This window comes from Lathyrus oleraceus, chromosome 4, assembly GCF_024323335.1.
Source record: "Lathyrus oleraceus cultivar Zhongwan6 chromosome 4, CAAS_Psat_ZW6_1.0, whole genome shotgun sequence".
NCBI lineage: Eukaryota > Viridiplantae > Streptophyta > Magnoliopsida > Fabales > Fabaceae > Lathyrus > Lathyrus oleraceus.
The window spans coordinates 276,098,510-276,114,623 of record NC_066582.1 but is presented as its reverse complement, the minus strand read 5'-3'; the positions used below and the strand labels follow the sequence as shown (position 1 = coordinate 276,114,623).

The 16,114-nt window shown below is 36.2% G+C and overlaps 2 protein-coding genes across 2 annotated transcripts; both read left to right on the top strand.

The window, feature by feature from the left end:
• The first annotated feature begins 4,028 nt into the window (after window positions 1–4,028).
• Window positions 4,029–4,754, top strand: LOC127137084 (B3 domain-containing protein At2g32645). The gene has a single exon (XM_051063574.1). The coding sequence runs from the start codon at window positions 4,029–4,031 to the stop codon at window positions 4,752–4,754; it is 726 nt and encodes a 241-aa protein (XP_050919531.1).
• Window positions 4,755–5,745: 991 nt separating this feature from the next.
• LOC127137083 (B3 domain-containing protein At3g25182-like) lies at window positions 5,746–6,657 on the top strand. Its single transcript, XM_051063573.1, has one exon. It carries the CDS (start codon window positions 5,746–5,748, stop codon window positions 6,655–6,657), a length of 912 nt encoding a protein of 303 aa, XP_050919530.1.
• Window positions 6,658–16,114: the final 9,457 nt, after the last annotated feature.

Sequence of the window (16,114 nt, the reverse complement as noted above, 5' to 3'; positions counted from 1 at the left end):
ACACGAACAAAATGCGATAATCCTTTGATGTTAGGAGTTAAAGCTCTATGGTACTAAATTTATGGTTTATGTTTGTGCTAAGCTTGGATGCCCCAAAAAGCAAAATAAAATCACTATTTATAATGATTATATGCCCTAAAATGTCATGTGAAACTTTCTCAATTCGTGGGAGGAAGTATAGGGAAACATGGGAAGAGTGGAAGACCAAGCAAGACTCATTTTCAACTGATGTGCAAAACAAATGGTGGTGAATGCCATCCGCTGTAATGCGAACACCATCTTTGCAACGTGGGCGTGACCGAGTCTTTCAACCGTTGAAGCATGGGACACATCATCCTCCTGGTGGCTACCTTCATGGCGAATGCCATGCAAGTCGCCTTAAGTGCAAATTTCCATTTTTTCTTCGTTTTGCATCTGAATTGCTTCATTTCTTCGCACATGGCTCCTATATGGTCAAATACCTGAAATACAGACAAAGTATCCACATAACATTGGAAATGGAGGTAAAACGATAATAAAACATGTACGGAACGAGTCAAAATAATGGTGTAATTTGGTGTTATCAGTTATAGGCGATCTAGAAGTTGAAAAAATAATAGCAAAGCATATACGACACTTCTACTAGAGGAATATTATATGTAGGTTCGACTTATCAAATATCATTGTCTCCAACAACGGGACGCAACTCGCCCTCTCATCTATGGTCGAATTCTATCAACATCTAGGAATCCATACTAAGTTTGTTAATATTGAGCATCAATCGGTGAATGGTCTGGTCGAAATAGTCAAGAAAATCATACTCATTGGGATGCAAAATAAACTACGAGAGACAAAGTAACTCTAGGTCTAGTTTCTACACGAGGTAATATAGGTCTTATTTTTATCTTAAGCAAAACTTAAACTAATACACAGTATGAACAAATTAGATAGACATGATTACGGTAAACAAAAAGGCATTTGGTTTGGATTTAGAATTAAACATAACGACGAATTTAAATAAAGCGGTCTTTAAAGGCAAAGGCGAGGAAATTAAATTAGGGGAAATAAAATGCGGGAAATAAAGTGAGAGGAAAGTAAAGCGAGGAAATTAAATAGACAAGGCAATTAAAACGTAAATAAAACTGAATAAAATAAGAACCTACTCCAATCGGAGACTTGAATCTGGTACAATGCAACTAGATAGAAATAAACTTCGAAGGAATATAAATGCGGGAAGATAAATAACTTCAAAATAAAGGTGCTTCAAGCTTGATACACGAACAAAATGCGATAATCCTTTGATGTTAGGAGTTAAAGCTCTATGGTACTAAATTTATGGTTTATGTTTGTGCTAAGCTTGGATGCCCCAAAAAGCAAAATAAAATCACTATTTATAATGATTATATGCCCTAAAATGCCATGTGAAACTTTCTCAATTCGTGGGAGGAAGTATAGGGAAACATGGGAAGAGCGGAAGACCAAGCAAGACTCATTTTCAACTGATGTGCAAAACAAATGGTGGTGAATGTCATCCGCTGTAATGCGAACACCATTCATTTACGAGTATACCCAACCCAACCCATAACAACCCGTATAGTTTTGGTTCGGGTATCGGATTTTAGTTTTGCAACCCGTTGACCCTACCCATTGCTTTAGTAATTTCTTATTATTTTTATTATTATTTTAAATAACACTATAAAATTAATATCTCAGTAATAACCATAATTTTTCCAAAAAAAAGTTATCCTCCACTAATAATACTATTAGACCAATGATTTTACGTAATTCTAAGATTAAATATTATTTCTTATTTTCTTTTATATCATTTTTAACTAATGTATTTTATAGAAATAACGCATCTTGTTGAATTTTATATTATTATAAAGTGTTATGTTGTATTGATGAATTTTATTAGATATTATATGACGTGTTTCATTGAATTTGAGTGTTATAAATTATTAAGATTGTATTGAGTTGTGTTACATTTTTATAAAATCGACAAAAAGAATCATAAAAAATATATTTTTTATTTGAAACACAACCCACAAACCCAATCCAACTCAACTCATTAATGAACGGGTCGGACGGAGTTGTTATGACCCGCACACATATTAAAACAGAAACGGATACGATTGATAGAATGATAAGATTATGTAGTATATTTCGTTAACCCGGACACAATCGAAAAAATTATCCCTATGTTGGAGCACCCTCGCAGTGCATCATGTCTCTCAATACTTCTAATTTTTTTGCCTTCAGGTATGTCTCCGTCTAACTAACGAATCAATTCCCTTTGTAGTTACTCGAAACTACAGATGTTCGAGAAGAGCATCTCCATCGGAGGACTCTCTCTCGAATAAATAATTTTCCCTTGACAACGACGAAGACGAACCATGTTTCCAATATTACAAGATAATATGTTGAAAAATGAATCACACTATATCTCTGTTTATACTAAAAATTACACAATACATATTGGTGTTAATCTAATTGACAACTGCATTTAAAAATAACACATAGGCGTCAATTGGATTGACACTTCTTTAAATTAGAGAGCAAATATCAATTGGATTGACACTTCTTTAAATTAGAGAGCAAATGTCAATTGATCTGACACTTGTGTTTTGACGTATTTTTATTTTGAAAAGTGAGATAGTTTGGAAATTAATTTAAAATGTGAGTTATTTTGAGATTTTTATTTTAAAATCTGAATTATTTAAGTAAAAATTTTATCTAATGTTTCACTTCCTTGAGGATGACTTAAAATGTAGATGATGTTGGTTAAAATTAAGAGTAGTGAGAGACGGTTGTATGTTAAATTCATTTTAAAAAAATATAAATATAAACTTATAAAGTTGTAATGACAATAAACTGAAGGAAAATATATATATATATATATATATATATAATATATATATATATAATATATCTATATATATATATAATATATATATATAAACTGAAAATAATAATAAATATAAATTAATTAAATTTTTTATAAATATAAGAATAAATAATTATTTTATTATTGTAACAAAAAATCACTAATTATAACACTTTGTATACTAAATTGATATAGTTAACTCTAACTATTATTTTTATTTAGGAGTTTGATCAAATTTAGCGTACAAAACGGAATGGAAAGTAAAAGTGATAAATATTTAGTAGAAAATTCTACTTGCATTTCAAAATGAACTAAGTGTTAAAAAAGTTAAGAGTAATGAAATTATGTCACACGTATAGATTTGAAAAAAAACTAACAGTAATGAAATTATGCCAAAAGTAAAGGTTGAAAAAATTTAAATTTAAATTTTAGATATGATTCATTAGTATCGTATCTTTTTTTATATACAAAATAAATTCATCGTAAACGATTTAAGATTAAATATTTTTTTATTTTGTAAACGATTTAGCCTATAATAAAGGAGAATTGAGATATATACAGATATTATTTAACAAAAATTTAAGGAAACAAACTATCCTTATTTTAAGTTTCTCTCTGTTTGTTTTAAAATTAAAATATAGCTTAGTGGAAATTGAGTTTTGGTTATTGAATGGTTACGAACAAAACAAATTCATTGTAACATATTGATAGAGATTTTTGTATCAAATCTTTTTAAAATATTTAATTAGAAATTATCTTATTAGATTTTAAATGAATTTATAGTTATTTAATTAGATTATGTATCTTTATTTTCCTAAATTTTAGTGATGGTAATCTGCATATATATTGTTGTGAAGAGACTTTCTAATCGTTCTTTCGTCTATGCTCATAATCCTATTCAATTGTAAGTTAGTTTCTATATATCTTCTTCTATTTCTATTGTACTTTGATAATTGTTTTCCAATAGCTTTGATTTTAATTTTGAATGCTTAGGTGAAGTTAAGTTTTGCAACAAAGTCTTTAAAACTTTCAAGATATTTTATTTACTATCATAGGAAATATGGAAACTGCAATGGAAAAGAAACGTCAGAGCGAAATCAAAGCACTTTTGCAAAATATGGAACTTGTGTAGGAAACTCAGTTAAAAAGTATCAACAATATGACTATGGTGTTATCTCAACTTGCTCCACAATATTACACAAAAGAAGAATTAGAAAAGATAGAGAAGATCAAACAAAATTTGTACAAGGTGGAAGGAGAAAAAGTAGACAACAAAACAAAGTATTTTTCGAGTGATGATTGTTGCACATCCTATGAAGAAAGAAGGGTGAAATCAAAGATTCTAAAAAATAGTGTACTAAAAAAACACGCAAAGCAAATTCAACCATTGCCCCCACCAGAATTGCCGATTCATCTTAAAAACTTGATCAATGTACTAGATGGGAGGGATATCAAATATGTCATGTGTAAGACATTGTTCAACTCAGATCTCAGCGAATACAACAACCGTCTGTCAATGCCACTTTCACAGATTAAATCTGATTTTCTTACTGAAATAGAAAAGGCGACACTAAACACAAAGGATCAACAAGATAAACCTGTTGGTTTAGAAGTGATTGTGTTGGATCCTAATCATAAAGAGTTCGCAATGTCTTTGAAGAAGTGGAACATGAACACTACTAGTGTTTACAATATTGTTCAAAATTGGACACTTATTTTGAAGGAAAATAAATTTAAAGAGAAGCAAAAAGTCAATATTTGGTCATTCAGAGTCAACAATAAATTGCACATTTTACTTGATACTTATGTGGCGCCAGAAATTGAAGAAAATGGAGAGTTAAATGAGAATAATGAAAGAATAATCGAGGAAGAAAATGATGAAGATTGCTAACTCGATGTAGCCACAATTTAAGTATTAGTTTCATGTTTATTTTCTTTAAAACTTTGGTTATTATTATTCTTTTATTTAGTTAAATTATATGAATTTCATATTTTTTATGAGTGTGTATGGCTATGTTAGGCACTCGTTTGTTTAGAAAAATTGTGTTACTATAATTTTACTAATTTTTTAATGTCAATTTAAAAAGATTTCAATGATATTGATTGTTTTATAATTGTTTTTGTGATATTTTTTTTTATAAAAATTAAATTTGTTAATTTTCTAATGCATTATTTCATCAACTTGAACATGTTTAAATATAATGGTTATAGAAATTGATAGTGAAAGATGTTTAAATAGAATGGTAATAGAAATTGATGTTTTCCTAGAAGTTATGACAATGGAAAATACAATATAAATTGATAAAGTATAATAGATATAGAAGCGACTCACACGTATAGATTGAAAAAAAAAACTAACAGTAATGAAATTATGGCAAATGTATAGGTTGAAATATTTTAAATTTAAATTTTAGATATGACTCATTAGTATCATATCTTTTTTTTATATACAAAATAAATTCATTGTAAAAGATTTAAGATTAAATATTTTTTTATTTTGTAAACGATTTAACCTATAATAAAGAAGAATTGAGATATATATAGATATTATTTAACAAAAATTTAAGGAAACAAACTATCCTTATTTTAAGTTTCTCTCTATTTGTGATTATAATTATTTTAAAATTAAAATATAGCTTAGTGGAAATTGAGTTTTGGCTATTGAATGGTTTGTAACAGATCTGATCGAGATTTTTGTATCAAATCTTTTTAAAATTTTGAAAAAAGTTTAGCTTATAAAAAAGGAAATTTGAGATATATGATAAGATATTATACGGTTCAATTTTTTATTTTAAATCTTCAATAGCGAAAACTATAAATACACACTTGATGAACACTTAAAATCACAACACTTATCAACACACTATCGAGAGAAAAAATCAATGTCCATGAAGAAGAACACAGCACTGTTACAAAATCCAGAAGTCATGATGCAAAAGGAAGCTATGGCTATTGAGAAGATCAATGCATACATGCAAAAAATAGAAACAATGGAGAAGAAATTTGATCCATTACCTCATTTTACTTTGCATAAAGTGTTATCTCAAATTTCTCCACAATTTTATACCAAAGATGAGTTAACACAAATACAGAAAATCAATCCAGTTGTGGGTCAAGAAGCAAATCTTTCTCTTGTTTCACAAAGTAAAGTGAAAAGAGTAGAAGTCAATGACAAAAAAAGGTGTTGTTCAAGTAATGCAGATATCATGTCCGGTGGAGGAAGAAGAGTGAAATCGAAGTACACAATTAGAAGAAAACCAATCATTCGTAGGAAAGAAACTCTCTCATCACCACCACCAGAATTGCCTACTCATGTTAATAACATGATCAAAGTGTTGGATGGTAATGATATTAAATATATCATGCATAAGACATTGTTTAACTCTGATCTCAGCTATAACAACAATCGTCTTTCAATGCCAATTACACAAATTAAGTCTGATTTTCTCACTGAAATAGAAAAGGCAACCTTAGAAACAAGGGATCAAGAAGGAAAACCGGTTGGTTTAAAAGTGACAGTGTTAGATCCTTGTTTTAATGAGTTCTCATTGTCTTTGAAGAAGTGGAACGTGAATACTACTAGTATTTATAATCTTGTTCAAGATTGGACACCTGTTTTGGAGAAGAATAATTTTAAAGAAAATAAAAAATTTGATATCTGGTCTTTTAGGGTTAACGATAAATTGTATCTTTTACTCTATGGTAATGAGTCAAAAGAAATTGAAGAAAGTGAAGAGGTGAAGAATTCAAGTGTGGTTTTGAAAATGAAGAAGAATGAAGATGTTAAAGAGTGAGGATTGCTAAGAGTATTGATTAATTTTTTATGCACTAGGATTGTTATTGAGTTATATGTATGCTTCGTTCAGGACTAGTATGATTCTTTTGTTAGATTTCATATATTTTAATAGAGTAAGCTTTCTGTTCTTTTTTAATGGATTTAATTTCTATGCTCTTTTTCATATGTAGTTTCATCATAGTTAAATTAAATTTTCTTGTAAAAATATTACTAATAAGATACATGTGTGTCCACGTAAATAAATTTATTTGATACAATAAAAAGTATCATGTTAATTAGTTGATATTAGGATAATTGAATCCATTATTTTTGTCATTCCCTTCTGTTTGTTTATATAATTCATCAAATTGGTTAATTTGTAGTCAATCAAATCCATTGATGTAACAAAACGTTTACAAATATCGTTGAATATGGAATATGGAATTTGGTTCAACTCCATTCCAACATGAACCTTTTAAGAAGTAATTAACATATAACATGGATACTTGTATAGATAATAAAGAAATTTATGAGAAAAAGTACAAATAATCATGAAAGTCTTATCAACATAGAAAAAATAATGACCAACCGAAGTCAAGCAGAAGGCAGAATAATGCAATTAATTATCCACAAAATCCAATAACACAAGAAACGAGTGTGTGAGAGAATATAATGCAATTAATTATCCACAAAATCACTCCAATAGAATTTTTGAAAGTGAAAGGGTAAAATTGCAAGGTCATGCAATAGAATTATATTGGGATGATAGTAGATTCGTTTTAAGATAATTGATGATAACTGTAGCACCTCAAATTTGCACCCTATCATTGTGTGCATTCATTTCATATTAGGTCATTAACATAACATGGTTCACTGCATAACATTGCATTGTCCATTTGCCCAAGCGCAAGCCGACTGAAGAATTAGGTCAGATTGATCAGGAAAATCGGTCAATCAAGCAAGCAGGTGCCATTTTCGTTGGCACAAGGCCCTAGGGTTGATTTATCAAGCTCATATGGTCCAAAGATCATTTTGAAGTGATTTGGCCAAAGATTGGATGCTCAGAAGTCATCATTCATTGTTCAGTCAACCAGAAACCCTAGAAAGTCAACTGTGACCAACTGTGGCTGATTTTTTTTTTTTGTGGATTGGAAGGTGTGAGATGGTTTGAAAGGTTTCATTCATCTCAAAACTTGCCCTCCTCTTCTTTCAAAAAAAAAAAAAAAAAAAAAAAAAAAAAAAAAAAAAAAAAATTTTTTTTGAGCTGACCTATGGTCGACCATAGGGGTCAGCGCATAGACCACGGGTCAGCGCATAGCAGGCTATGGTCGACCATAAGGGTCAGCGCATAGGCCTCGGGTCGACGCATAGCAACCTATGGTCGACGCATAGCAGGCTATGAGTCGACCGCTCGCGCGAAAACTCAGTTTTCTGGGTCTTTTCCACTGTGTAAAGCTGTTTTTTGGTGGTTAAGTTGATTATTTTCCAAATTTTGTTCACACAGCTCATTTTTCACTAATTTCACTTCATTTTAGCTAATGATTGTGGTTAATCACGGATTAAGGTGAAGTATATAAACCTAATCACAATCTAATCATAACAGAATTACACACTTCCCAAAATCAGATCAAAATTCATCAAATTCTCCAAGAACCTCTCAAGAACACTTCACACTCAAATTCATCAAAACTTCTTCAATTCTGGCTCAAAATGCGAAAATTCTTGTTGTGTTGATCTTGATTCATCATCATCTCCATCTGTTTTTGGATCTCAACATCAAATTCGCACCAAAACTCAACTGTCCAAGTTTGCATCATTCATGGTGAATTGCGATTTGGAACATTAGGAGCTATTGCAATCGAACCTGAACGCATCGATCGCCTCACACATCATCTTTCTTCGACTGTTTGTGGAAATCGGAGCTCAAGAACACCAATTTCATCACTGTCATCTCCAGGTGTGTGAATTTCGAATCTCACGAATTGCTTAATTGTTATGTGCATTTGAAAGTTCATTCCATGTAGATTGTAATGCTAGGCTTGGGTTGTGAAACGATGGACTATAAGTTGAGGAATCTGAACTCAAAGCTTTGAATGTGAAACTTTATTCGATCGATCCGTGAGCTGTGTTAGGATTTAGGTGGAATTAGTTACATAGTTGAGATGTACATGGTGAGACGATTTCAACGGATATTAGTTTGTGCAATTTGGTGATGAAATGATTGAAACCTAGTTTGGACATGGAGGAGTGTGTACCGCGCGAAGAAGAAGATAATTTTCTGGAATTGTTTACTGTTTGATCCACCTTTGCGCTTGAATTTTTGAATTACATGTTTACCGCGTCACTGTTCACCACAATTACGGATATGCCACTGTGAATTCCATTTAATTCATATTAATTCATAAAAATCTAAAAAATACATGTGACCTTAGAAAAATCATAGAAAATTATAGAAAAATCACAAAAATATGAAAATAATTTTGTTGACTTGGTGTTTGACTGTAGATGATTTTTGACCTATTGGTCAAAGTTGTGCTTGGACTTTTTTTGCATTTGACCTAGGGTTTATTCCACATGTGCATAATTTGATACCTTTGAATGATTTGATCATGAAATCCTCATTTTGTATGATAAATAGCTGAAAATTTTTGTGTTGAATCTTGACTGGCTGAGGTTTTTTTCCATGTAAATATCTTGAATTTATGATACTTGATCATTGAGTTACAATTTTTCAAACTTAGGTGTGACAATTGGTGTCACACCTCTTGATGCCAATTTGATGGATTTTTTAGCATGACTTATCCTTGTTAGAATTGTGTGAAATTTGGTATGGTTGATCATTAACATGTTAGGATCCCCTGGTAATTTTTGTGGAATTTTTCCTTGTGTTTTCTAATTGATCATGATTTTTCTTTTCTGAGGTTCATTTGTACATGCTCATATGACCTAGGTTGGTAGAATCATTGTGAAATGCTCATAGTGTTTTGGATATTCATGAAATTTGATATGCTTGTAGTAGACACATGATAGGACACCCCTGTTTTGGTCTCATTCATTTCTTTTTTGTCTACATTGAGATATAAATTTTTGAAGTGAGTACATGCATTGATGCCATGATTTGAAGCACATAATTGCATCTGTTGTGTTGATTTTCATTGACATAGCTCCTTTCATCCAATCGAGCTAAGATTTTGCATGCTTGACCTTGAACATGTCCTGTTTATGTACAAATTATTTGAGGATTTTTAGAATTGGTTTGGTATGGATTTGAGTGAAATAATTCTGTTTGCATGTTTGATGTTTCTTTTGACTTCATTTACATTATTTTGTGCATAGAATGAGCATGACGAATGATATGACCATGAAATTTGATAGGGTAGTTCCTAACACATTAATGTAGCATTTAGCTTTGGTCCTACCAATTTCCCATGTACCATTGCTGTTTACCATCTAATTGAAGTTAGTGTACATTTTGTAGCTTCATTTGATTGTGTTTTTGCATGCTTTAGCATGTTGAATTAATTCCCATGGTTCCATTAGTCCAAATTGCTTGAAAATTGACATGTAGCTTGTTGAATGTCCTCTGTTTAGGATATAATTTTTGTGGAATTTACTGTGTTGTTTTGATATTTTTTGTGATGTGACCTTGCTGATTGCTCATATGTGGTTTAACATTGTTCACTTTGCCTTACATGTTGCATAGAATAAAATGTGTACATAGTTTGGATATGGGACCAATTGGGATCCCTTTGTTATTGAAATAGCTTGACTTTGATCATGAATTGGTTGCTGTTTTAGGATTTTTCCTTCTTTTGGACCCTAGGCTAGTCCTAGTGGTCTTGTCACTTACATTTGAAGTTGTTTTTGCCTTTTCAGGTTAAGAAGTTAAGGCTTAAGGATATTGTTTCACATTTGGGATATTTTGCTTGATACTTGTAAACTAATGTGGCTGTTTTGTAGGATGTTGGTCCACGTGGACTTGTGCTATGCACACCATTGTTTGATTATGATTGTACACTGTCGATCATTATATTGTTGTCTGGTTATGAATGGGATGCTGATTCTGTTTGACTTTTGTACAGGTACACTTAGTTGCTCAGTTCTCTTAAGAACTTGCATTGCTTTGCTTATAAGCAATTGGCATTGAGGTATAGAACTTTCTTCTTCATGTAGTCTGGAGACCCGGCTGTTACCGAGCCGGGCAAATTGTCTGAAGTCCTCCTTAAGAGGCAATGCTTGTGTATGTTTATATTTGTCCTAAGCAGGGAAAGTCCTCATTTGAGGCAATTGGTGGAAGGTAGGGATAAGCAATCTATCCCCCACTATTCTGTGAGTCTTCTCCTTGCTCCCATTACATGGTTGTAGCATTGAGATCCGAGCCCAAGATCTTGTACATTGTACAGTCGAGTCTATGTCCTGAGCGTAGAAGGGTCCCCCCATTCTAGACCCACGCTCCCTTGTCTGATGCTCTCTCTGACTTGAGATAGAAGCAATGAGGCACACCCCTCATCACCTTTCATCTAGCTTCACCTTAGCCCCTCAATGGCAAGGTTAAGAGCTAACCTGACCCCGATACAGAGGCTTGTTTGTTGAGGTTGATATGACCCCTCGACTAAAGCCTAACCCTGATGTTTGAGCCCCTTGTTGGTGTGTTTATTTCATGCTGTAGATGTTTGTGTGGTGTGATTGTATCCCCTAGGTTTGCTAGACTCCGCGTAGTCTCGTTCGCATGTCAATTAAGGTAGCACGGTTCCTTCGTATAGGACTTCCTTTCTTGCTTGAGCTTTCCTAAAACACAAACAAACATTATCCCCTCTTAAGGATACGTCAACTCCTTCTACTACAGGTGAGTAAGTCTCCAAAGGTCGAGCATCAGGAAGATTGCGTAGTGACGTTATCCACCTAAAAAACACAAACCAACAGGAATAGTTTAGCCGAACTACGGCAACTCTGATTCTCATGTTCAGATGAGATACGTAGGCACGAGATGCGATGTCTTGTCGAGTTTGACTAACGACTAACACTAATTCTTTTCTCTCACCCTTGCTGTGATTGAGACCTTCCCCTTCTCTTGCCCTAGTTGCAATCGAGACCCTTCTTCTTGTTGCATGCTGTTGTGTGTTTTGGGGTTCGGATGCTGACATAATTCCATCAATTGGTTGTCGGGCTCCATGTTTGCCCTTTTGAGTGTGTTTTGGGGTTCGGATGCTGACATAATTCCATCAATTGGTTGTCGGGCTCCATGTTTGCCCTTTTGAGTGTGTTACGGGTTCGGATGCTGACATAATCCCATCAATTGGTTGTCGGGCTCCATGTTTGCCCTTTTGAGTGTGTTTTGGGTTCGGATGCTGATGTAAGTCCAGTGATTGGCATTCAGGCTCCACGTTTGCCTTTGCCTGTGTTTGCTTGTGTGCGTGTTAGCCGAGCTACGAATGCTCTGATTCTCCTTCGTCCAAAGGAGATACGTATGCATAGGATGCGATATCCTAGCGAGCATGTGTCGTTTCCCCAGTCCGAACTACTTAGACTCTGATGTCTATGCTTGATAGACTAAGTAGGCCCAGGATGCGATATCCTGCCGAGTCAGTCTCAGTCTGTTTTCTTGTGTCTCTTTCAGCTAGTGTGTGTGAGTTTGAGCAGTGTTTAGCAACCAATTTTCCTTCCTATTGTGCGTGGATCCCGTCGAGTACGACGGATGCGTAGGGGTGCTAATACCTTCCCTTTGCATAACCGACTCCCGATCCCATCCTCTTTGGTCGCGAGACCACGTCTTTTCCAGGTTTACTCTGAGCGTTTCCTTTCCCTCTTTTGGGATAAATAACGCACGGTGGCGGCTCTGTTGTTCTTGTTTTCCCGCCGGTTTTTCGCGTAATGCGACAGCTGGCGACTCTGCTGGGGATACATAGAGAAGTTGACCTCTTGCTGGTCCATCTTCCCTAAGCGAGTCTCTCCTAGCGCTCTCTAGGTTAGGGCTTTGGTTGCTTTATGCTGTTATTTATTGCATTCATTTCATTTACTGTTTGCATTCAATGTGTGCATTAATGTTTGCATTCATTCATTTTATCTGCTGTGCTGGCTGTGTTTCTCTGCTTGGGGGTGGGAAGTACTTGAGGTAAAAGGCCCAATACCCAGGCTATGAGTGCAATCTAGGAAACCTAGGAATAGAGTGATTCATGGGAAGCGGGTGGTATGGCGCCACTTAGCGGAACATTGATATCACGAGCAGTTCAGACCCTGGTGGGGTATCATCGTTACATACTTCGGGTGTGTATATGATGGTATTCTGCGAAAGGTTATTTATGCTGCGTTTCTCTTGACCTTACCCTGGCCTAGATGACACCCGTGAGTGGGGAGGGAATGATCATTCTAACAGGTACAGATGGTGACTGGTTGATGACTGTTGGTGACTCAGTGTATTCCGGTTGGTGACTCAGTTTCTCAGATTGGGTTCAGACAACAGTTGACCAGTTGACTTTGGGTTCAGATGATTTGTGATCAGAATTCAGGCCGAAGTTTTGATCCTGTGTTCAGAGATGCACAGCTTGCCAGTCGTGTCTGCATCATGTGCATCATAGCATGTTTATTTCTCGAAAGAAATGCAAAAAAAAATGAAAATGAAAAAAAATGAGAAAAAAGAAAAAGAGAAAAAACTAATCCTTGCATGCATATCATTTCTCAGGTACATTCCAGAGCTTGGTTCATTGATAGAGATGGCAACAGTTCCCGAGCCAAAGCGGAAGACTTGTTCCTATAGCTTTCACCGCGAGCCTTTGACATCTCTGATTGAGTTGAGTAGTTTTGTGACCAGTGATCATCTGAGGGGATTCATTGACCAATATGGGGATATTCTGACTCTGTTGAAGATGGCAGTTGACCCAGTGCCGTTACAGACGCTTCTTCAGTTTTACGACCCAGAGCTTCGGTGTTTCACTTTCCAGGACTATCAGTTGGCGCCTACTCTCGAGGAGTACTCCATTCTGTTGGGTGTCCCTATTCAGCATCAGGTTCCTTTCCTGGACGTCCCGAAGGAAGTTGACTTCAGGGTTGTTGCTAGGGCTTTACATCTGAGTATCCGAGAGATCGGTGATAGTTGGAAGACCAGTGGGGATGCTGTTGGATTGCCTTTGAAGTTTCTACTGAGAGTTGCTAAAGGAGAAGCAGAGAAGGAGAATTGGGGAGCTTTTCATGCCCAGCTTGCTGTTATGATCTATGGGATTGTCCTGTTTCCTAGTATGCCCAACTTTGTTGACTACGCTGCAGTCAGTATCTTCATCCGAAGGAATCCAGTCCCAACCCTCTTAGCAGATACTTACTATGCCATCCACAGTAGGCATGGTAAGGGTGGAGCCATTAGGTGTTGTCTACCTCCCCTGTTCAAATGGTACATGTCTCTTCTGCCAGCCAGTGGACCATTTGTGGATACCCAGAGCACTCTTAAGTGGACTCAGAGGGTCATGTCGCTTACTTCCTACGACATCAGGTGGCAGTCGTACCGGATGGATGTGAAGGACGTCATCATAAGTTGTGGTGAATTCCGGAGCGTGCCACTCATAGGGACCAGAGGTTGCATCAACTACAACCCAGTTCTTTCTCTTCGCCAGCTAGGGTTTGTTATGAGTGAAAGACCGCTCGAAGCTGAGATAGCTGAGAGTTTTTGTTTTGAGAAGAAGGATGACCCTGTTAGGTTGGAGCGAATAGGGAGAGCCTGGAGAGACGTTGGATTAAAGGATGGGTCCGTCCTAGGGAGGAAGTTTGCCATCGCTATGCCTGATTACACAGATTGGGTGAAGAAGAGAGTGGAAACTTTATTGCTGCCCTATGACAGGATGAGTCCGTTGCAAGTGCAACCACCCTTGATTCTTGCTGACACTGTGCCTGCTGAGCAGTACAAGCAAGCTTTGATGGAGAGCCGTCGCCTGAAGGAGAAAGAGCAAGACGCCCAGATGGAGTTGTACCAAGCCAAAGCTGATAAGCTGAACCTGTCTCATCAACTCAGAGACATCCGGAGTGCAGTTGTTGGGGGAGTAAGGGGTAAGAAGAGATCTTATTCAGAGATGGAGAATTTGCTAGATGCGGAGCACAGAGAGTGTCTGAGGTTGCAGAGGTCTGAAGCCAGTTATCTGAAGAAGATCAGAGACTTGGAGAAGCAACTCAGAGCCAAAGATATCCAGATGAAGAAGGAAGTCGACCAGAGACTTGCATCCGAGACCCAGCTGGGGGCAGAGGTTATTGAGCTTAGAAGACAGTTGAAGGAGAAGATCACTCCCTTACCAGAATGTTCAGAGTGTGAACTGTTGATAGACCAGTGTCACTACTTGAAGACGCTCATTCCTGGAAGTAGCTTGTCTTAGCTTGTATTTCCTGATGTTATGTTGCGAATCACCCCCAGGCTTGTTGGGTGGGATTCATTTGTTGTACTTTGTTGGATATTTGGATCTTTGTTGTATGATCCAGTTGCTCATTTATAGATGAGATTTTGGTTTCACTCTGTATTCATTACTCTGTGGTATGATGTCTCTGTATCTCCCTGTTGCTTTTGTTTGTTGCAGGTTGTCATTTCTTGAGATGAATCAGGCTCTTTGAATGCCTGAGGAATGATCATTATCATGTGCATCATATGCATTAGCATCATACTCATATCATATTGCATAACAGGTGTTCTAGTGCCGACTTCTCACTCTGGTTCCTGTGTCAGGCAGGATAGCTGATCAGCGACCACACCGGTACTCCACAAGACTCAATCAGCGAAGAAGCATGGATCAGGTTCAGGCTGAGATGGCTGAGATGAGGGCGAACATGGCCCAATTTTTGACGATGATGCAAGGGGTTGCTCAGGGTCAGGAGGAGCTCCGTGCTCTGGTTCAAAGACAGGAAACGGTTATTCAGGCGTCTAACCATGGTTCACCTATTGCTCCACCTGGTTATGAGAATGCCGACGTTGCTGCTGCTCCTGGTTATGGTTACGCCACTGGAGAAGAACTCAGGGGTATAAGGATTAATGGTCAACCTATTGCGGCAGAGGTCAATGCCAGAGCTACCCGGGCTCCGGTACGTCATCCAGCTCCTCTTGTTGACAGACAAGAGGACATGTTCACGATGATGGATGAAGATGAGGGGGATGTTGCTAGAAACGAGGATAGGGATCGTAAGGTCGATGCCCTGGCTGAAAAGATTAGGGCGATGGAATGCCAGAACTCTCTTGGGTTCGATGTCACAAACATGGGGTTGGTCGAAGGTCTGAGGATTCCCCACAAATTCAAAGCGCCCACCTTTGACAAGTACAACGGTACTTCTTGCCCTCGCACCCACGTGCAGGCTTATTATCGGAAGATCTCGGCATATACAGATGACGAGAAGATGTGGATGTACTTCTTTCAAGATAGCCTATCCGGGGCATCTCTGGATTGGTACATGGAACTTAAACGAGACTCTATCCGATGCTGGAGGGATCTGGGAGAAGCTTTTCTCAGACAATA